Source organism: Hoplias malabaricus, chromosome 8, assembly GCF_029633855.1.
Source record: "Hoplias malabaricus isolate fHopMal1 chromosome 8, fHopMal1.hap1, whole genome shotgun sequence".
Classification (NCBI taxonomy): domain Eukaryota; kingdom Metazoa; phylum Chordata; class Actinopteri; order Characiformes; family Erythrinidae; genus Hoplias; species Hoplias malabaricus.
Window position 1 is genome coordinate 10,082,438 of NC_089807.1, and position 23,741 is coordinate 10,106,178.

The 23,741-nt window shown below is 38.1% G+C and overlaps 3 protein-coding genes across 3 annotated transcripts; 2 read left to right on the top strand and 1 right to left on the bottom strand.

Annotated features, from left to right (window-relative positions):
* The first annotated feature begins 1,636 nt into the window (after positions 1-1,636).
* echs1 (enoyl CoA hydratase, short chain, 1, mitochondrial) lies at positions 1,637-6,700 on the top strand. The gene is made up of 9 exons (XM_066679157.1): positions 1,637-1,927; positions 3,038-3,235; positions 3,345-3,472; positions 3,578-3,677; positions 3,808-3,912; positions 4,066-4,185; positions 5,168-5,235; positions 5,325-5,392; positions 5,491-6,700. The coding sequence occupies exons 1-8, from the start codon at positions 1,837-1,839 to the stop codon at positions 5,388-5,390; spliced, it is 876 nt and encodes a 291-aa protein (XP_066535254.1). The 5' UTR covers positions 1,637-1,836; the 3' UTR covers positions 5,391-5,392; positions 5,491-6,700.
* Positions 6,701-10,919: 4,219 nt separating this feature from the next.
* On the top strand, positions 10,920-14,873 carry fuom (fucose mutarotase). Its single transcript, XM_066679702.1, has 6 exons — positions 10,920-11,034; positions 11,931-11,999; positions 12,385-12,455; positions 12,615-12,707; positions 14,066-14,139; positions 14,235-14,873. The coding sequence occupies exons 1-6, from the start codon at positions 10,950-10,952 to the stop codon at positions 14,299-14,301; spliced, it is 459 nt and encodes a 152-aa protein (XP_066535799.1). The 5' UTR covers positions 10,920-10,949; the 3' UTR covers positions 14,302-14,873.
* A 214-nt stretch (positions 14,874-15,087) lies between these two features.
* si:ch211-217g15.3 (uncharacterized protein LOC368914 homolog) lies at positions 15,088-16,859 on the bottom strand. The gene is made up of 4 exons (XM_066679197.1): positions 16,773-16,859; positions 16,599-16,665; positions 15,726-15,763; positions 15,088-15,634 (listed from the first exon to the last, which is right to left on the bottom strand). The coding sequence occupies exons 1-4, from the start codon at positions 16,778-16,780 to the stop codon at positions 15,088-15,090; spliced, it is 660 nt and encodes a 219-aa protein (XP_066535294.1). The 5' UTR covers positions 16,781-16,859.
* Positions 16,860-23,741: the final 6,882 nt, after the last annotated feature.

Below are 23,741 nucleotides of genomic sequence, written 5' to 3' on the forward strand. Positions count from 1 at the left end.
ATAAATAGCCTTCATTTGTGTGAGGACCCATGTGACCACTGCACTAAGACTAAGAAGGTTGTGTTGAGGGCAATATTCAGACCTTGGTCATGGATAATATTCCCAGTCATGGATTTAGTAAATAATAAATTAGAGTTGGCAAAAATAGATGGTTATATTTTGTGTGCTTGAGGCCACTCTCATGTTTAAAAAATGGCTTGTCAACTTACCGTTTTTAAACAAGAGCTTCTTTGTGCAGTCTCTGTGAAGCGACTTTGTTTACTTTGATTACAGTGCTGTGGTGTATAGCATTGTTATTCAGGCATTTCCTGACCGTTCATGAGGGTCACTGGGGTCAAGTGCTATGTCAAACAGCACTGTGCAAAATTGAGGGAACATCATATGAATGTATTCAAAGCTGAATAAAATATTAGGGGAGAAAATCTAAACACAGAAGCATAAAATATTTTTGAGATACTTGTTCACAAATTTTAAAAGCTCCTTTAAAGCTGCACAAATATTCAGACACTGTAGAGTTATCTGTTTAATAAAAGGAGAACAGAAACACTCACATATATTTTCAGCTCTGAAGCTACAGTGAAGCTTAATTTTTTTTTTTTTTTTGTCTGTCTCTGTAGGAGAATGTCAGTGGTCTACCAGGCTTTACAAGCTTGTTAGAAATGGTATATTCTCTAAACCTTTAAAAACATTTATTGAACTCTTATTTTGAAAATTTTTGAATAATATATAGTCATTTGATTTTCCTCTTCCTTGTGCTAAGGGATTGTTTAATCTCATAGATATAACCTCAAACAAAATAGTGTGCATGTAATGGTTTGTGTGGTTTTGAATGAAAATACTGAACTGTGACTTTTATAGATTCGCATCATGGAATACTTCTGTTTAATGTGCACTGTACCCTCTCAAAAAAAAAAAAAAAAGTATGCTACAGGCACATTACTGTCACTAAAGTTACAAACAGTGTAAATGTACTTTTAAAGGTAAAGCAGTGAGTTTAAAGTCCAGTTGTGTTCCCAAAAGGTACATTACACTCTCTTCTCCACACAGAGGGATGAATATTTGTAGGATTTCATTACAGAATTGTGTAAAATAAAAGAACATAAATCCTGGAGATTAAATTGGGCATATGGAATCGACGCCATTTTAAAACATGTAGTTATAATAGAATTAACTACAATTATGTTCCCTAATTTAAGGTAGATATATCCTTAAGAGTACCACCACTGTGATGTTTTTCTGACCGTGTATATTTTTAATATTGAAAACCAATATGTGTCATTTAATATGAAAGCTGGTGTTTTCGATGTTTTGTCTCCACCTACTGCCATCTATAACTCACTGCACTGTTATGGAACAGGCCAAGAAAACTGACAGCATAGAAATACAAGAAACAAGAAAATTATGCTATATAAGGGTTTAATAAAAGTATTTTAAACAAGCAAAGCAACATACTTTTCATAGTACACAGTTGCCATGATCACAGGAGGCTGTGGATCAAACAGGATTAGGGCTTTTAATTTATTAATTTTTTTTTAATGTGAAGTACGTTATATTCCGTTAATAGCGGAAAGCTTCTCACATGTATCCCGATGTCAGATGTAAATACTGTCCATATACTATTAGTCTTAGAGTGATATACTGGAGTTATGCAATGTATCTATATATTTAATGTTAGACAATATTACCATCATTTGATTGCATTTCTTTCAGCGGGATTATAGAGGGAGCTGTAAATCGCAGGGGGATTTGTGTATACTTGGCAACTTCGCCTGAGCGTGGCTCTGGGCAGGACTCGCTGAAGTGCTGGGGTTAAACATAACTATTGCAGCTTTCAACATGGCAGTGTTTTGCAGATCGGCCGCCTCAGTTCTGAAACCAGTCGCTTTGATGCCGTCTGCGTTTGCGGCTGTGCGACACTGCAGCTCGGGTAAATACACAGAGTTTATCTGACTGTGACTGAACTGTGAAGTGTTCACTATGTTTCAATGTCACCCGCTCACTGAGGACGGTCGGTCAGTGCACACAGCTTTAACGTTAGCGTGTGGATAAAATGCAAACCGCACTGCACTGGAATATAATGTCATTAAGATATAAAACAGAGGGTAGTCACGGTTTAGCTCAGCTGGGGTCGAGGCTGGCATTGGCTTCTCATTCGAATGTTCATTTCCACCTTAAAAGGTCCACCTTAACTGGTGCAGCAGTTCCACTATTTTTAAGGTGGAAGTAAAAATAAGACGTATGGCTAATAAGAATCTTTAGTGGCGTCCAGTAAATGTAATACGTGTGTTGTTAGCCTGCCAACTAACTCAACAGATGTTTAAACATAGAAATGTTTGCTAACTTAGCATTAAAGCTAAAGGATGCAAACTATCGTTAGCTGAAACAGTTTGACGTTACAATGAAAACGCATTTAAGAGCATTTTCTTTAACGTTTCTTCTTAGATGTATGAAATACGATTAATATATATATATATATATATATATATATATATATATATATATATATATATATATATATATATATATTCTGTAATTCCATAATAAGTTTTCTAAATTAAATCATGAATATGTCGACAAATGAATTCAGAGTGGTTTGATGTGAAATATTTACACATTTCTACTTTTAGTGATAAGAAATAGGATCGAGTGTATATTTAACACAATGTTCCCTGTCCAATCAGAACAAAATCAGAAGAAATCATTCTTTGAGGTTGGACTGTTTTGCTTTATAATGTTTTTCACTTCTATCTCCAACCTTAGTCATTCTTAAAAATAAAATTTCTGCCCAAATGTGATGTTCAGTGCCATTATAAAACACTATATCTTACGTCATACCACATATTCATAAAGATTTTGTGTAATTTTAGATGCTTTTAGGAGACATTCAGAACTTAAAATATTTGGTTCCATTGCCATTACTTTAAACACTTGTGAATCAGAATGTTTCTATTTATTGGAAGTTTCTGAATCTTAAATATGTCATACAAATGTTAAATAGATGTGAATTTATTCTTCTTTTTTGCTGTCCCTTTCATAGGTGGCCAGTATCAATATATCGTGGTTGACAAAAAAGGAGAAAAGAAGAATGTTGGATTCATCCAGTTAAACAGACCCAAGGCCTTGAACGCTCTCTGCGATGACCTGATGCTTGAAGTGGGTAAAGCCCTGGATAGCTTTGAACAAGACAGTGAGGTTGGGGCTGTGGTCATCACGGGCAGCGAAAGAGCATTTGCAGGTTTGGAACAAAATATTCAAATGTTGTTTAAGTATTCATGTGACACTGTCAATGTATGTGTACTTCATGTCCTAAGATTTTAATTTCATCAATGTCTTGTTGTTTTTAGCTGGAGCAGACATCAAAGAGATGCAGAACAGAACGTTTCAGGAGTGTTATGGTGGAAACTTTTTGGCTCATTGGAACAAAGTGTCAACAGTTAAAAAGCCTGTAATTGCTGCTGTAAACGGATTTGCTGTGAGTAATCAAACGTTTTAACTGCACTTTTACCACCACCTTATTCGGCAGTGTTGTATTAATATTGTCAGTGTACCTCTTAAAGTATTTTATCTTCTGCTTTAGCTTGGAGGAGGTTGTGAATTGGCCATGATGTGTGACATCATTTATGCTGGAGAAAAGGCACAATTTGGACAGCCTGAAATATTATTGGGAACTATTCCTGGTAAAACAAATGTTTTTGTTTTTCTCTGACTAAGTCAAACAAAGTGATGATGTGGTATTTTTAACAGCTGTTTGGTTTTTGCTGCATGTTTGGAGTTGGTTGATTTTTGAGTAAATATTCTCCTAAACAGGGGCTGGTGGTACTCAGAGACTCACTCGGGCTGTGGGTAAATCACTCGCCATGGAAATGGTTCTTACAGGAGACCGGATCTCAGCACAAGAAGCCAAGCAATCTGGCATGTACTTCACTTTTAAGTCTTTTGTTTTCCCCCCCCATTCATGTTGTTTTCAGTTTAGCTTTGCATTGCCTCATAGACAAATATATTATTATTCCAAGCTGAGTTTTCTCTGCATAATCAGCTGTCTGTAATAGTGTTTAACCTCCATAGGTCTCGTGAGTAAAGTGTTTCCTGTGGATCAGTTGGTATCTGAAGCCATTAAATGTGGGGAGAAAATAGCCAGCAATTCCAAGCTTGTGTCAGCAATGGCAAAGGAGGCAGTCGGTGCAGGTGAGCTGTGGTTATACCAGATTCTGTTGAGGGATGTCTGTTTTTTTTTTTTTTTTTAACCTGTTGTAAAAGTAGATTTAAGGTTTAATGATATTTGGAAAGTTTTGTTCAGTTAGAACAATTTTGGTTGTGATATTTGTTACTGTAATAAGAGCAGTCACATCAGTGCTGCGATTAATACCTGACACACTTAAATAAGCACACCAAGACTTGAGAGAGATCCATGCAAATTCTGCTGTTTTATGTTTTTTTAAAATAATGATTTAGTATGGGCAGCATGGTGGAGCAGCAGGTAGTGTTGCAGTCACATAGCTCCAGGTGCCTGGAGGTTGTGGGTTCGATTCCCGCTCCGGGTGACTGTCTGTGAGGAGTGTGGTGTGTTCTCCCTGTGTCTGCGTGGGTTTCCTCTGGGTGCTCTGCTTTCCTCCCACAGTCCAAAAACACACGTTGGTAGGTGGATTGGCGACTCAAAAGTGTCCGTAGGTGTGAGTGTGTGAATGTGTATGCCTGTCTATGTTGCCCTGTGAAGGACTGGCGCCCCCTCCAGGGTGTATTCCTGCCTTGTGCCCAATGATTCCAGGTAGGCTCTGGACCCACTGCGACCCTGAACTGGATAAGCGCTTACAGATAATGAATGAATGATTTAGTATGAATTAAAGACCTCCTATACATAATATATTGACAGTGCCTTGTAGCACACATTCTTTTCTTATAATTATTTTCTTAATCAGTTCTTAATTTTAAATTAATGTGTGTGGTTTAAATATAGGTTTGATGGATTATCTCATTTAGTTTTGCATAAAAGGTCATGTCATAAACCTGTCCTATCAGTATTTTTATTCAAATAGCTTTTATCTTATGGTTCAATGTCATACATTGGAGACTTAATAGATTGATTTTTGTCTAAGCAAATGTTCTCTGGCTTTGGTGTGCTTCTGAAACTGTCATTTGCATTCATGGAAAAATTATCCTTCGTTTTCAGCATTTGAACTTACACTGACCGAAGGGAATAGATTAGAGAAGAGATTATTCCATGCCACATTTGCTACGGTACGTTTTACTGCTAATTTGATGCTATTTTAAGATTTTCTTCATTTATGAGAGAAAACTAATGACTGGACTCAATGTTTCTTAAACAGGAGGACAGAAAAGAGGGCATGTCTGCTTTTGTTGAGAAGAGAAAAGCTGAATTCCAGGACAAGTAGAGGTTTATATCAGAAAATGGTGATTGTAAGACACTAATGTTGGTGATTAGATGATGTTATTAAAAGACTGTACTTTGCCTTAATATGATTTCATATCAAGGGTTGAATCCAGTGTCAAGAAGCTCACAAGGAACCATCACAATCTGAAGCCTGTCGTTCCATCGCATTTGCCTTTCCCTCTCCAGCAAAATATATTCACAGGAAAATTGAAGTCATTTTGTGCATTAATGTTTAGACACCATTGTCTAATAAACTTCAGATAATGTAAACTGTACCTGGCTATTATCTGATGAGGTGTGGATACTGTGGTTAATGTCAAACACTCTGTTATCTGAGTATTTTATTTTATTTTATTTACAATCTATTACATGTGCAGAACTGAGTGCTGGAGTCTGATGTAGCATGATGCTTTGCTGGTGTAAAATTCTGACTAAATCTGGTAAAAACTGTTTATTATCCAGTGGTCTCATTCATAAAGTATATGTAGATATAGTTCCACATAGGTTTTTAAGGTCTATACATTTGCCTACAAATAATATATAAAACTCAGTTTGTTAATTTGCATAGTTAAGCGTATATCGCTCAGAGTGGCGCTGCTGTGTTTGATTATAAACTTAACTTTCATAAATCCAAATTTTTACGTCCACATTTTATAAATCTTTAAGGGTATAAATTCCCTTATATTTTAAGCTCACGTTTTACATACAAATATATTATAAATGTGGTCTAGATTGATTTTGATTCATTTTTGGGCAGAAACTTCAAGTAAAATCCTAATGTTTTGATTATGTGGGGTTTGTTGTAGTTGCATTGTTTTAACACTAGGTAGCGCCATTGCACAGGTTGATTTTTAGGGTCTCTACGTAGCTTCATGATGGAGAAGGAGAAATGTGACTGAGAGCTTGTATACACACGAAGGAAAACTCAGTCGAGTCTTTATTATAATGTTTTCTCCTCTGATGTATATTCAGCATTAAACATCTTGGCTTAGCGGTCACTTTAACCAGACTCCGGCGCTCTGGGCTTTTCTGATGTTAATAATGCAGTTTTTTGAGAAGTGTTTGGTTTTGACAATTCTACCCAATGTGTTTTTCTCAGATTCCTTTCTCAATATCCTTCGTCAGAATGTAGAAGTGTTTTAAATAACAAAAAAGTGGTTTATATATAACTATACATTCTGCTTTCATTCAGGTGCTGATCTATTAATATGAAATTAGTCCCCACCTCTGTCCGCACGGAACAAACCCGTTTCAAACTCTTTGGATCTGTGAAGTTTGAAGCACTAATTTCCCTCAAGATACGTCAATGATAACAGGGAGCTCGTTATAGCCCAGGTGTGGAGTATGCATTTAAAATACACAAGGAAGAATTAAAAAATACACAAACATTATTCTACCATGTATAGTGTAGTCAGGCATCTGAATAAAGGCCGGACCTGACGCTTTTTGAGTTCTCAGTCCTCCGTCCGGAATAAGGCCTGTATTGAGCCTGAAGTGACCTCTTTTTTTTTTTTTTTTTTTGGAAAGAACTAGTGAATTAATTGGTTTCTTTTTTTAATTGTGATTGCGCGTTCATTTTCCCCTATTGGCTCACGCACCAGTCAGAAGTAAACCCTTGTGTTTAATTGGTTTAACGGCGTTATGTAAAATCGTAGCTCATCGCCCACCGGCTACTGAAGCTCCGCCCTCGCCGCGTTGCATGGAGCGTGGAGAAATTAGATTAATCGTCTCAAGGAGTCAACGCAGAGCTTGAGATTTGTGGGACCCAGGGTGTGCAGATATAGACCACAAAGACCAGGCTAATAGCAAACTTTGCAAGGAAAAGACTTAAATATCACAACATCGGGTTTGGTGAGATCCTGCTCAAAATAGTGAATTGTCCAAAATTAAATGTTTTTTTTTTTGGTGTTGTAATGTCTGTGCCCCTGTTTCTCCTCATTTGGGCTAAAGAACGTGACGCACAACCGCGTCTTTAATGATATTAAGTACAATAAAGCAAAAACATAGGACAGAGTGAGTTTAAAAGAAACGTTCTGTAAATAATGTGACAGTAGATGTTTAAACGTTATTTGGAAGCATCCTGTCACATCTGAACAAGACACAGCGAAGACGGGCCTCCTCGTGGCTCTGAGGACAGCCATAACGGCTCACTGGACTTCATCTACGCAATAACTCCGCGGTGTAAAATCATAGCCGATATAATATCTTGAACCTTGAAAACGTGCTAAATAAAGATCTAATAAATTTATTTAAATGAGTCTGATGCGTTCCGTTGGATTAAAACAAACCTGCGAAAACGAATGTGTTACAGCGTTGAAACGCAGTGGCGAAGAAGCGAGTTGGACTCTCACTGCACTTCTGCCCTGAGTGACCAATCATTATCGCCGCATCACTGCACGCCACAGACTCTTCCGTTACTATGACAAACAACTGGAGAAAATCATTTGGCGCATGCGCTCTTTCGTTGCGCACGGCTGATAAAATGTTTATCAAAGTTGTTTAATATATCAAACTATATAGACTATTTGTCGTGATGTGTAGAAAGGAAACGAAGGGAATTAATTCAAATTAAATGTGTAAACCACACGAACTCTTAGAATGTACTGGCCTCGGGTCACAAGCCACTTTGACGCGCAGGTCCTTTTGGTTAGTTTTTAACAGCCGTTTTGTTTTTATCGTTTTGAGTGCAGTGTGGATATAAAGGAGCAGAGCGAATTGAATTATAGCCCAGTCTCTCTTCCTGCAGTCCGCGGAGAGGGGTTTTTCTGGCTGAAAATCCCGGGGCTCCTTCACACGGCGCCTTCCCACATTTCCTCTGAGTCCGTGGCCTAATTGATTTTAATTTTCATTCAGTGTTTCCCTTCTCCGCGCTTTCTGCTGAAGCTGAGGAACAAAACTCTTTTAAAGGAGGAGAATAAAGCGGAGAGGTCTTCTTCATGAAAGCGCTCGGAGTCGCGCAGGCGCTTTGAAGTGCATCCCCCGCGAGCGGAGAGGTCAAAATAATAAATGTAGACCCAATTGAGGCGCTCCGCGCGCACAAAGGCGGCAAAACGGTACATTCTGGCGGAGGCAGCCCCTCATAGCGAGATCAACTCATTAAAAAACAGCAGAACCAAAGCTCGAGCAGCGTGGTCCCCCCGCGCAAAGAAAAGAGCCTTCACTCTCATCACACACTCCTGGCTCCGTGGAGTCTCTCTCTCTCTCTTTCTCTCTCTCTCTCTCTCTCTCTCTCTCTCTCTCTCTCTCTCTGTCCAATGCCATTAACTGGAGATATTTCACTCAGCTGTCCCGGGACCCTTCCATTCTGGTCAGGTGGGTAGATTAAATTAGTGGTTTATTTAAAACGTGCCCAAAAGAATTTCAATGGATTTCCACACTGTATTTATTACACACGTTGTTTGATTTAATAAATCTCAGTTCGGCTCCCTAATAGAAATTTTATTAGATAATGTTCTGTTGATGACAGGAGGCCCGTGACTGGGTTAACCCTCTGGGATCTAAGGACGTTTTCTCAATCCTTTCTAATCTTAAATTCACATTTACACGTATTTCATCTTCACGTTTCATATCAAACTTCACAGACTCATAACTATTCAGATTCATATGAAGATTAGGAGAATGTAAATGTGAATTTAACCCTTTGAAGATTTACAAAAATTCAGAAAACACCCTTAGACTCCAATGAGTTAATGTTCATTCGCTCATCAGCTTTTATAAACTTTAGACAGGATCCGCCTAGAAGTAAAAGACCAGAGCAGACCTTATCCGAGTCTCTGAGCTCATGATGGACAAGAAAGTCCACCGCGCTTCTGAAACTCATATTTCCGAGCTCTTCACCTGACCGTTCACTTTTGTTTTCTACTGTATTCGGAAATACTTTAGTTAACAGTTTCATTTGATTGGTTTAGAGCTACATTACCTCAGTTTGGCTGTTTTACCTGATGGATCACAACATTTGTATTACTTTGCCACAAACAAATAAATATTTCAAATGTATGACTGAGCATTTTGGCTTTATAAATAAATAAATATATTTATATATGTAAAATTATATATGTATATATATAAGTTTACATTTAAAACCCAGAGCTTTATAGAAAAACAAACAAACAAATAACTGAAAATGGAAAGGATTGTAAAACTCCTTCAGGAAGATTTTCCAACAAAACCAGTCGGTTGTTCACACGTCTGTGTTTAATATTTGGTGAAAGTATAAGCAAATATGCCTTTAAAATAACAACAAAACAAACTGATAAAGGAGTCAGTGTTTGTGAGAGAACTACAAAAAAATTGTGTTAATTAAATAAGATGCAAAAATAGTAAAGTCAAATAAATAAAATAAAATAAAAGCACTGACACCTAAACAGACGAAATCAAGGTTATAAACACTCCGAGGAAGCGTGAACCGACTTTAGAACAGTTTTACATTAGTGCAGATGCGGACCAGCAGAGTGTTTAAGGACTTTTTGTCCTTAAGTGAATGTTCCATATTTCACTCTATAATTTAAAGGAATTTATATAATTTAAAGGAATAATTGTTTTGTGCCATATCTGTGATTTATTTATTTGCTTGGAAGTGCACACGCTACAACTGTGTGGATGAAGGTGAACATGTACTAAATAAGGTGATTCCTTCAGGGCCAGGACCTCTTTTATCTTCACTCACACAATCATTGTTAATCATTCACTATGTGTTCTTTTTTAGTTATATATATATATATATATGTGTGTGTGTGTGTGTGTGTGTGTGTGCGTACACATAATTTTGTCATGACGAAAGACTCAGAAAAAAAAAATAAAAACAAAAAACACAACAAAAACAGCAACAAAAACCTGTTTTAATTTGACTTCCGTTCAAAACTAGCGACCTCCTGGTTATAAATTTACTCTGAGGTGTATCGTGGAGAGAAAACTAGAGAATATTTTTTAAATAGAACAACAATTAACAAAACCACTCATTTACATAACGCTAAACTACTGTGTTGAACACGTAATTCGTTGCTGTACGTTTTTTCTTCCTAAGTGTAATCTAAGTTATTACCTTATTCCCAGACATTTTACCTTCATTTCAGGTTTCAGAGTCCAGAGTGTTTTCTGCAGAATCGTTACGGCAGGAGAAATAAGGCACTGTTAAAAATCCCTGAAGAATATGATGCATTCACAAAGCAACGTCTGGTTTGTTTTGACGTGTTGAATTTATACACTACATTAGCTTTAATTAAAGTAAACAAAACAAACAAACAAGACAAACACCGGTGAGGGGGCTGCTTTGAGATTATACAAGACAAATCCAAATGTGAATATTTACTGTGGTGAAGTGGATGATTTATTGTTTTGTCCTCGACTATTTTTTTAATTTATTTCTGAGTTTGTAAAGAAATGAAAGCACATCTCTCTCTCTCTCTCTCTCTCTCTCTCTGTCTCTCTCTCTCGCTCCATCTCTCTCTCTCGGTCTCTCTCTCTCTCTCTCTGTCTGTCTGACCAATGAAAGCCTCTGCGGTGTCACGTGACTTGTTTCGGTTTCGTCCGTGGCTTGTGTTGTTCATTTGAATGCTGTGAAATGGTGGTGTTAAAGGGAATCCCCGCGGTTATATCGCCCGAGCTGCTGTATGCTCTGGCGAAAATGGGCCACGGAGACGAACTGGGTAAGCAGCTTAGAATGAACAGATTTAAAGCATTATCTGCGCCATCAGCGACTAATGATTCACCGGTTCGGTGTAAAGTTGACAGTGTGTGTACTCTGTGATACAGAGCAGATTTCTGGCCTGTAGAGTCATTAGACTGATTTAGAAATGCTCATGTAATAAACTGAAAGTCATTTAGTCATATTATCATACAGAGGCCAAACGACAGTTCTCCCGTATATTGAACATCTTATACTGCTGTAGATGCCATACTCTATATTTCTCATTTCCCCTTTAAGACACACAAAATGGCCTTCCTCTGTTTAGTTGCCTTCTATTGATTTTAATTCAGAAAGCAGAAAAGGCTGTCCAAGCTTTCCATTCATTCATTTTCTGTTACTGCTTCATCCTGTTCAGTGTCACCTTGGCTGCCATGAAGAAAAACACCACAGGGTGCCAGTCCATCAGAGGGCATCACACACTCAGCCAGTCACTCACACACTTCAAGCAGTTGGCAATTTCACACAGCAAGTCCTAGCAATATGTGTTTTTAGACTGTGGGAGGAGAACGGAGCACCCAGAGGAAACCAGTGTAGACACAGGGAGAACAATCCAAACTCCTCACAGACAGTGACCTAAGTTGGGCTTTGATACCACAACCCCAGGAGCCCGGAGCTATTTGTACAGCAGTAATACCTGTTACAACAGTGCACCCCCTAGAACACTTCCCACAATGTTGATGTCTAAATAAATGTAGGTGATTTAACCTCCGTAGGCTGGATGTGTTATTTTACATTACATCACGTAAACAGCATGTATATTCAAAAAGTACTATTTTTGGAGCTTAATTTCCAGATAGAAAAATAAAAAATGATTTTCCTTAAATGGAAATTTAAGGAAATTTGTTGTTGTTTTAGTCCTTGCAGATATAAATTTCCCTGTCTCCTCTGTTTGCAAATCTGGACCCACGGAGATACGAGCTGATGGTATGTATTTTTTGTGTAAAATCATAAAGAGTTAAACCACAAACTGACTTGACTTCTGTAAAGTGGCAAACTTTCTCCAAAATGGTAACTTTATAAGAGAAAGAAAAAAACGTTTTGTATATTTTAGTGGACATCTAAGTAATAAAGATTTTATTCTAAGTCACTTTGGAGTATTTCTATTGGTCCATTCATCAATAAATTTCACAAGACGTGAAGCACAACTGCTGTGTTCAAATGATGTAGAAAACTAAAAATGGACAAAAATGGAGATACATATTTCTCTTTGGACCATTTTTATATAACAGTTGCACATAGATTTTTCAAGATGATAATATCTTGGGCTTTGTTTTCAAGGTGATAATATGTTGGCTTATTATTCTTTCAGGTTTGACCATTCCTGTCCTTTTGGAAGCAATATTGAAGTTTCTTCCACTTGATACCTATGCTTCATATCAGGTGGGTCATCATTTCTGGGGTCATTCATTTTATTTATAGATGCATTAATATTAGGCTTTATGACAAATCTCTTGCCTTGACTCATCTCTGTATACATCTTCTGAACTAGTCTGTATTTCCACAATTAATACAGTCACTGAACAAGGTCTTTCCTTGCAGGCAGTAGTCATGGATCCTGTGGAGAGTGATCGGGGTATAGAACTACCAGTGTGGCACCTATACTCTGTGTTACTGAAACAAGCAGAACCACAGGTACGCTACACAAGATAGGTCCATGTCTCACTGGTGTTTAACTAAAAGACCAATACTAAAAAGGTCAGATAATTAAGGCACCAGCAGATAGTCTAACTAAAATGTATTACAAAACATTTCTAAATTTAAATGTGTGTTATGCAATATTCTGCTAGTGGCTGTTGGACTAGAGACAACAGAATCTTAGACCAAAATAAACAGTGCCTATTCAACCACACCTCCCCTCTCCCATTGAGCAGAGGACCATATGTGGAGCTCTACAACAAGAAATCATGCCTACTCCTGCCAGTGAGTCATAAAAAAAAGACATGGAACATTATTTAGCCATCAATAGACAGAGACAGATATGACCAGGTGATTTACAATGCGATTTCAACTGTCTTATTTCTGTTTTATCCCAAGCCACACACTTGATAGGGTGTAAAAAATATGACAGAAGGTAAAGTGCAGTCAGGTGTGATTTGGGACACAGAGTACAACCGGTTCAAAAAAATGCAAAAAAGCAGCCGGGATATTAAAAAACGTTTTAGAACATAGTTGTTCAGTGTGTTTACTAAATTGCAGTGTGAAACTAACACTTCCCTGATCAAATGTGTACAATGAAACAAAAACACAAACTCTTCTGATCCTTGTCAGTGCTTTTAGGTTTGAAATGCTTTTAGTGTCCTCCAGCTTGGAAAACCAGTCCAGTGTTTATTCCTGTTGTATCAATCTCTGTCAGAGGTGTTTTTAAATGAAAATGTTTCTTTTTTTTTTTTTGGTGGAGGAATATTCTGCTATCTTGCATGCACAATGATGTGCCTTGTCTCTTGTGGAGGGCAAAACATACAGTGACCAGTGTGGCTGGCCAAAGTTTCCACAGGGTGGAACCAATGTGCATACGCAGCCGTCACAGCTATGTGACAGTTACTTTAATCCACTATATCTTTACACTGAAATTGGTTGTTTGCTGTTATATTAATGCTTAAAATGATGGCATTTATTAGACGTTATTAAAACAGGAAGAATAATAAATCATTTAGCGGCACGGTGGTGCAGCAGGTAGTGTCGCAGTCACACAGCTCCAGGCACCTGGTGGTTGTGGGTTCGATTCCCGCTCTGGGTGACTGTCTGTGAGGAGTTGGTGTGTTCTCCCTGTGTCTGCATGGGTTTCCTCCCACAGTCCAAAAACACACGATTGATGACTCAAATTCCTGCCTTGCGCCCAATGATTCTAGGTAGGCTCTGGACCCACCGCAACCCTGAACTGGGTAAGTGGTTACAGATAAAGAATTGATGGATAAATCATTTAGTAACAGTGCAGTTATCAAAGTTTATAATTGGGGAAATTTTCTTACATGATAACACTTGTTTTACAGGCTAATTTAACTACACTGGAGCGGTTTGCTTTCTATGAGCGTGCTAAAAATGCTTTTGCTGTGGTTGCAACAGGGTATGTTGTTGTTGTTTTTCTTTTTAATCTAGCATTAATTTTACCACATTTTAACTTCTGTTTCAGTATTTTAATTAATCTTGAATCTCTGACAGGGAGACAGCTCTTTATGGCAACATCATCATCAAGAAAGGGGTCATTCGTCCTGAAGAACTGTGCTGATCACCACCTGAGATCTGTTTCCTAAAAATAATAAAAAAAAGACTGCTCCAAAGAATATTCTAATAATTGCATGAATTGTGGAATAGTAGATTTGATGAGTACATGATTCAGTACGACAAGGCACAGAATAAGATTGGACTGATAATTATGAATGTGAAAGTGAATTTATGTCATCATGGGCCTAACTTGGTCGACTGCACTGTTGCGATCTTACAGTTATCAGCTTAAACCAGTTTGGCTACATTTTGAGGAATTTAGTTGACAGAAGAGTGCAAACAGAAATCATTGTGACCTGACCCATATTCCTTTGCAAATCAGAAAAAAGGTGGATAAATTTGTTTGTAAACCGACTATAAAATGCTTATTATTTTAAAGTGATAACATGTCATTTCTGCTCACCAGGGTTGTAAACTTCTCTCCTTGTTCTTAATGATTGCTGCTACAATTGATCACTTTAATTTTCTAGCTTGCATTCAGCATGCTCAATGCCTCAAAACTAAAACAACCAAACCAAACATACTATGTACACACAAAATACACTTTAATAAAATGTGCAATTAATAAACGTATTTTCTCTGCTGAAAAAGGAGCATAGACTGATGTTGATTTTGTCTGGTCAAGAAGGAGCTTGTGATTTCTTTTTCATAAACAGCAGGGTTGATGGTAATAATAATTACTGGTGAAACTTATTTGACCAGCAGTCACAAGTGTGGTTTTATTACAGAAGATAAGTTACTGAGATACTTTTAATACACATTGTATACGAATACAGTTAAAATAATCAGCTTAAAGTGGCATAAATCCATGATAGTATTTATCTCTGTCTTCTTCTGGTTCTGTGTAGACCCCCTTGGGCTTGTCTTCAAAAATTTGCATCACTTCCAGTACCGACTCTGATGGAATGTGTCCATGATACAGGTCGTCTTTGTCCTCTTCTGGGCTCCAGTGCATGAACTTATCAGACATTTTTGCTTCTTCTGAATCTTCAACACTTGTTATCACTGGTTCTTCCTCTTGTAACAGCTCTTCAATGAGCTTCTGAGGTTCAGCGTGGTAGAGATCATCCCTGTCCTCCTCAGGTTCTTGATATAGCTGGGACTGACCATAGAACTGTGGCTGGACACTGTCCGGCAGCTTGATGTCAGCTGTGAGTTTTGCATCAAATGAATGGTAAAGGTCATCTTTGTCATCTTCAGGCTTGTTGTATTTCTGCTGTTTGACAGCTTTCCATATTAACATACTGGGGTCAACATCTGCTTGGGTTAGATCCAGTTCCTCTGGAGGTTCCACCTCCTTCAGTCCAAACGTCATCTTCTCATCAAATTTATCAGACCTAGTGTAGAGAGAACATGTAAGATCAAGGGATGACCTGTTAGGAATATCATATCCAAAAAAATATATATATATGAAAGGAACACACTCACAGCCATTTTGTATCTTGTAGTGCTTCATCTCCTTTTCTCTGCCCAGGAAACAAATAAAGATTGTGGTTATCTTGAGATATCAAGGGTTATAATGCTACGTTGGATGTCTGTCTTATCAGCATTCTTTAATACAGCTATGGCTAAGATTTATGTTCTGGACTTTACTCAACATGAGAGTCCAGGGTGATTAATGTCTTTTCTGATACAAAACACCTATTTGAAAGCCTCTGTAAAATGAGTAAAGATGTGGGTTTTTTTTAATTAATTGTATGGTTTACACAATCATTTTAGTAATTTAATATAGTCATAACACTAAACTAAACAGCGTTTAGTTTTTAGTCTCAAATGTTTTCAAACCTGAAAAAACACTACTTTTCAAAACCAGTGTAGTTTTAGAGAATTATATGAAATTATTCTAAATATGATTCTTGTGTAATTTCACAGGTTTCAGTTATTCATTAGTAGGACAACAGGAAGCTGAAAAGAAACATGTAGAAGTTATAGATGTACTCAGAATCATCATTGAAGAATCCTTAATGTTTAAGAATGAATTTAAAAAACCCTTTGGCAAATAGTTTGTGTAGTTATATTGACACCTTATGAGATATCATTGTACATAAAAAGGTTAGTGACTTGCCATTGGTAAGTGATGTACTGTAAATTGTTATACTTTAGATTTCCAGTCTGGTAATAAAGCAGTTGATAATTAAAGGTTGTTAATGTCTTACATTCAATGTTCTATAATTTACATAAAGAAAATAAATTTGAGTATGTGTAAAGATGTGTAAAGACATCCTCAACAACACAAACATTAAATAGTGTCACACATGAATACTTCTAAAGGCACAAGATTACAGAACCATGCATACATACCCATAATTTGTAAGGGCGTGAGGAGCTGCCATACAGCAGCACTGACAGGCAGAGCAGAAGAGAAACCCTTCAGTTAAAAAGAAAGCATATTGTTGATTATTGAAACACCTCTAAACATTCAGGTTTCTAGCTTAAAACTGTTTTTTCCTTTGCCATAAATCTTTTGAAACTTACCGGAACATTGTGCCCCTTGCACCTTCTTAAATCTTATTACTGCAATGAATATTGGATGGAAGGGAACAAAGCTGTGGTGTAAAGCAGATATTGTCATAAAAAGAGTAAAGTTCATTTGCTTAATAGACCTTTCCTGGTCTTTGGACTTCAGCGTTATGCAATAATTTACAAAACTGAATGGATTGTACTTTTAGAGTACACCAGTTGTGTATAATGTTGTACATAGAAGTAGAAACCTTGAGTAAAGCCAGAGACACAAGGGGACCCATCAGTTTCTGGTTTATAACAGATAGCCAAACCTCAGACCACTGTTGCACCTATGCACACAGCTACGCTCTTTGAACTTCCACTGTACCTTTTTTTGTGACAGAAAAAGTGATTACATGACATAGGTTTCAATTAATGCACCATATGTAGGAGAATTTTATGATGTGAATATCTAACATATTTCTGTAAACCTGACAGAATAACATTAATTTTGAATGGGCAGTCCTTTCTGATTATTGTAGAGAAAGTCCCCCTTGTAAAAGTCGTATTTGCCAAACTGGATTGACTAAAGGCACCCACACCTCCACACGACCCCCACTAAGCTGTGTGAGGAAGATTGAAGACAGATGAGCATGTTGTGATCTCAGTGCCAAGCACTTGGTCTCATTAGCCCAATCAGCCACAATAACAGGATGATGTTTACCCAGAATACTGGAAAATGGAGATGGAGTCAGTCTGACTCACTTTCACCTGCAAGGCCTTGTTTACAGGCTGAGAGGACAGACTCTTCAGAGCAGTAACCGAATGCGTTCGCCAGTTGTCAGGAGTTTCTAGATGTTACTGAGGTGTGTGTGTATGTGTATGAAAAATGAAGCAGTCAGTGAGCTTATAATAAAAATAATAATGTTACACTTATATACTGCCTTTCACATCCCCAAGGACCCTTTACAACTGAGAAGGCTTTAAAAAAATAGAGTGAGAAATATTTCTGAGAAATGTAGGATTTGACATCTCTAATGATGCACAACAGCCCTTACTCTTGGTTATCAAAGGTTATTGACATGTTTAAGATGATGCTTGCGTGTAATGTAACATGCCTATATTCTGTTTGTTGTTTGTGCCTACCCATCTACCTTTTAGCTGTTTCTTTTTCCTCACAGTCCCCTCCTCCAGTGTTAGATTTGAAAGACTTCAAATTTGAAGAACTCTCAGGCCTGAAAATATGCTTTATAATTTTTAATACCGATTACAAAAAATGAAATAATATATGCCTTTTTACCTGTTCAAGTTGAACCTGAACTCATGAAAAACCATAATCAGACAATTTACCAAAGCTTCTTGTTCTAAAGCAGCAGATGACTCATTTCAGTATAAATGTGTAATGGAGTTAAGATGTCCTGAGCAGAGAAAGAAGCCACACCTGCTCTGTTGTGCTGTTCTCAAGGCCTTGTTTCAACCTCGAGATGGCTGACTGTCCTGCCCTGTGGAAAATTTGGCCCTCTCCACATTTGTTTTGCCCTCTACTTGGGGAAAAATGTTCTTCAGCAAAACAGCTTCTAACAAAGATTGAGACAAATAAGCATCACATCTGTACTGACTCCATCACGTCTCTGAAGTCTAGAGTCCTTTGGAAGTGCTCTCCCGGGTTAGTGACTCCTCTTCTCGCTAATGTGGTTTGATTGTGCCCTGAGAAATACTGCTTTTGCTTCTCTTTGTCTGGTATGTTCCTGTTTCACCCGGCTTGTGTGCTCTCTGGGGACTGGGAGGGTGGATTTTCATGTTCCACATTAAATACTGTTGCAGTTACTCATTGTCTTATGATATGAACGTGATATTAGCATGCTCTCCTGTTTCTTATGAAGATTCTTCATTTCACCTTAAAAGGTGCTGTAAATTAAAATTGCATATTGCTCTGTGTTGTTCATTTGCCATTCAGAGCGTTTACACAGTTTATTTACAAGCACACTCTGTGTTAAAAGCAAGGCTGAAGTTATAATTTCGATTCACCATTCCATCTTAAAAGCTGCTCTAAATTAAACTTGTAAAGTTACTGCCATGCTGTTCTTTTCCACTCAGGGTATTTAGAAAATGCTTTATTTTTCTGTGCGTTATTTACATTATATCAGTGTTCATTAGCACCGACCTGTAGGAGCTAGGTTTTACCCTAGATTTCAGCATAAACTCTAAGGAGATGTGGTTGAGGCGGGAGAGGGCGTTGCTGATTAACTGCTTTTGTTTGGTTTTGAGACGCTAGCACAGTGTCGATCGTGGCAAACATTGCAGTGAGCTTTATCTGTTGGAAAGCTATCTGAAGGCTGTTAATGTACTATTTCCAACAGCTTTCAGCAACAGCTGGAAATCAGTCGGCAAGTAGCTGATAAACAGAAGGGGCCCTAGGGTCACAAACAGAGACCTGTATTGATTATTATAAAGAGGCACAACACTGGAGATTTTCTCCATCAGAGCCGAGGAAAATGAAAATAGCAGAAATGTCCGAACTAGCCATTTTTCTATTTTTCTAAATTCTAGAATTTCAAACAACTTAATCACGGTTAAAAAAACACAAACACTAAAGTTACCGTATATTTACCACTTTTTATAGTGCCACCTCGTTCTCGTACGCAGCTACTGCACCATTTAAGGTGGAACGTGAAGTGAAAATTAAAAGGGCTAAATGTAACCCAGTAAACAAGGAACGTCCCTGGACGTTCATTCATTATCTGTAACCACTCATCCAATTCAGGGTCACGGTGGGTCCAGAGCCTACCTGGAATCATTGGGCGCAAGGCGGGAATACATCCTGGAGGGGGCACCAGTCCTTCACAGGGCAACACACACACACACAGTCACTCACACCTACAGACACTTTCGAGTCACCAATCCACCTGCAACATGTGTTTTTGGACTGTGGGAGGAAACCGGAGCACCCAGAGGAAACACACCAACTCCTCACAGACAGTCACCCGGAGCGGGAATCGAACCCACAACCTCCAGGTCCCTGGAGCTGTGTGACTGCGAAACTACCTGCTGCACCACCGTGCCGCCCCCTGGACGTTCAAAATAGGTCTAAAAGTAGTCTGTCCGTCAAGGACACATTTTAAACGTCAATGGACGTCCAAAATCCATCATAATAAGTTAGTTAAGTGGTGACCAATCGACAACGTCAGTGGACGTCCAAAATGCATTTTATACAAGTAATTTATTTCGGGACCAACTAATAACGTCAATGGACGTCCAAAATACGTCTAATAGTCGTCTTTTCAACTTTCATTTTCAACCTTAAGAGAACGTTGATTAGACGGCAGTCATTACGTTATTTCAATGTTGAATCAACGGCTAAATGTGTACTGGGAACTGCCAAACTAAGGGGGATTCACTTTTTTTTCCTTGTCACTTTTGCTTCAATGTCCCCTCTTTTACATTTGTGTCAATTACATAACTTTAGTTTGTCCCCTATAGGTTTTCCTGTACTGTTTTCTCTAGTATGAAATACAATCAGATCTGTAAGTTTCAAGCTAGGTTGCAGTTTTGTCACATTTGCCTTTTCTATATGAATGCTCACACAATAATGAGGATGGCAGAAGTTTTCAAATGATAGACATTAGAAGTAAAGAAAAACAAAATAAAACACATCTCTTAATGTTCCCCTTCAGCCACCGATTAAACATCCCAAAAAGTAATTCCTCAGAATGACAGAGTTTATTGCCAAGAAGTTTTTTTTCACTCCATGGCATATGTTGAACATTTCTTGATCGCTAATAGTTGGAGTTTAAATCCATGGGCATTTTTTTTGAAAGCCCTGTTTGTTTTGCTTATGTCCGGCTGCCTGTGGTGTAATTATTATCCTCTCAGCCTGCTCAAAGGGCAGGGATTATGCCATTTTGATCAGCCACCTGGAAACTGAAGCTTGTCTTCCACCACAAGCTCTAGGGCATCTCTTTAGCAGCTCTTTATCATCTCTTACTAACATGCAACTTGCATATGCCTGTAATTAGACTGCTTGTGCTTTTAATGTAGCCAAGACCTCATAGAGGCCTTTGATGTTTATTGCACAGCAGCCTTTAATGAATAATAACATTAAAATGTAGACTTTGTACTCCCCAGTGAAGTACATTCAGTGCTGATTCTTTAGAATTGAATCATTTTGGATTGATGTACAGTTTAAACAAAAAGGGAACTGAAGATAAAACATGCAAGCATTCAAAATATTGAGACAATTTAAATATTGGATATTCTGTAACACCATGTGAAAGTTACTTGCATAGTGAGGTTATACCATTAGACATGAGACAATATGAGACAGTGTTGGGCACAACGCTAGCTTTATTTTTCTGGCACAAAACAATCCCAGGTTACATCTGGGAGATGAGAAACAGTTACACTAACTGTCAGGACCTTTACTTTGTTTTTTCTCTGAAACCAATAACACTTTCAAGTCGATCACATGCAAAAGCGCTGAGTAAAATATTTAACAAAATGAGCAAGCTGATGCCTAAAAGAGTGAGAACCCTGTGCTGGGTGAAATATAGAGCAGGTAGAGCCCTGTGCCAGGTGGAATAAAAATAGTGTGTATGTGAGAGAGAGAGCTCTGTGCTGGGTGAGGTAAGGAGCTGTGACAGATCTCTGTGCTGGGCTGTGGCTGCACCTGGAAGAACTGTTTTACTTGGAAGAGCTCTGTCTTGCCTTTCCTTGCTGTCTGAAACACAGTTGTTGGGTGATGGACTATGGGAGCAAATGGCCCACGGCATGGAGCTAAATAGAATTTTACAAAATATTTATTAGAGCCAGAAATACAGACCTCAATCTTGATTGAGTCCCTCATCTCTCCTCTACATGTGTTTCATTGAAGAAGATGGTGGTTTATATTCCAGGCTTGCGAACAGGTGGAGGGAATTTTATATGAAAATATTAAAGAAAGGAATGGAGACCACTGATCACAAGTCATCTCATTAAACAGAAGTGAATTTGTAATGAACACTGGAACTATCTCTGTTAAAATGTGCATTTTACATGACATTTTCATCATTTTACAGGACAAAAGGCATATTATTTTTCCCCATTGGAACTCAGCAACTCGCCTTTACACTGAGCACTGCATGTTACATGAGACTTAGAAATGCCCAAGAACGATAATGTGTAAAAAATTATCACTGCATTATTTTCCATTAAATATTAAGAACATTTTTGCCTTTTTACCTTTTGGAATTTTTGCCTTTTGGATAGCAACAAATTAATTTCCTGGTTTCAGTGGTATATTCTGCATCAGTTAATTTTTTATTTACTGAATGAATGCTACTAAACGTTTCTAAAACATAAAATCTTTTGATTCATTCATCTTGTGTAACCGTTTTATGTTGTTCAAGGTTGTGATTGCTCCATAGCCACTGGTATCACTGGGCGTGAAACAGGAACACCAGGCCTTCACACACTCACACAGTCGCTCTTTCTCTCTCACACACAAAATTGTGGACAATGTCACACAGCCATTTCACCTACCAACATATATTTTTGGATCGTGGGAGGACACTGTAGCACCCAGAGGAGACCCATGCAAACTCATGGAGAGCACATTAACTCTTCAGAGAGATTTGAACCCTGGGCTCTGAGACCCTGGGCCTGTGGGGCATTGACACTGGTTGCATCCACTCAGTGCCTCCCAAGTTTTTCATACAAATTGCAAGTTTATAAACTCACTTGTTTTTGTTCTTTAACGTTGCAAACATCAACCAAAAATATACATCTTGACATCTTTATTATTACGGGTGTACGTGGAGAAGGAGAAACATTTTCAGAAAGAACAGTACCCTGCAATGAAGGATCTGTGTAATGGGTGTGTTCTTGCCTTTGTGCCCAACTTTTCCAGGCAGAATCCAGACCCACCGTGACCTTGATCAAAGATGAAGTGGTAAAGGGTAATGAATTACTGAACGAATAAATAATAAATTAACAACAATATTAAAAATCTATTAGAAATTTAACAAAACAACAAACAACACAAGTTCAAATTAAATTGTGCACATATGAGGACACCCAACCAGTGTTTACAGTGCTGATTTTCAGGTGTCATTTTATGCATTTTCATGGAGTTTAAAATCTTTTTTTTTTCCGTTTTTACTCATGTCAAATGGTTGCTGAGCTTTGGATGAAGGATATAATGATCTATGTTCCTAACTGTCAAAGTGGAAGAAAATGACAAGCCTTGTAACAGACACAAGAACATTGTACTTTGAAGGTAATTGATAAGTCAACAATTTTTTTTTTTTTTTAATTAACAATCTCTTTCTGCAGTTCAATATGGCCGTTATGTATATTTTTCAGTATATTTATCAGCAGGGGCAGATGATTACAGCCAACAGCACTCAGGAGCACTTAACGCTACAAACCTCACCCTGAGAGGCTGCTGACATATTAGCTGATGATGGTATATAATCAGAAACCACAAATGTCAGCAACACCACCGCCGCCTCTATGCAAAATCCAGAAATACCCACACAGATGGAGGATTTAGCGTGCGGTAGTGTCTGGCTGTAATATTTGCCTTTAATATTGTAATTTGCCCATGGCTTATATCTTTTTTTACGCGTAACAGGTGAGGGTCAGTTTGATTTGATCACATTTGCTCATAAAATGCAAACTTGGCTGTGTTTCCTTTGGGCCGTGTCCAATCTCCCACTGTGCACGTTCTCTTTTGAGCCGCTCCAGGAATGTTCCAGAGGTCCGCAGCACTCAGACTCCGCGGCTCACTGCGAAAGACGAGCTTTGTGTGAAAGCTTGCCCAGGGATACTGATGCTGATGGCCAGGCACCTCTGCCAGCTCATAACATATACTGTAATGCACCGTAAAACTGCACTGTGTTTATTGTACAGGCAGACTTCTCACTGCAGGCATAAAATAAGCTGCTGGTTTTACACGGAGGCCTGCTAACCGACCCCTACAATTAGTCTGACAGAGTGCACTGAGAACACTGGGGCATCTACAGG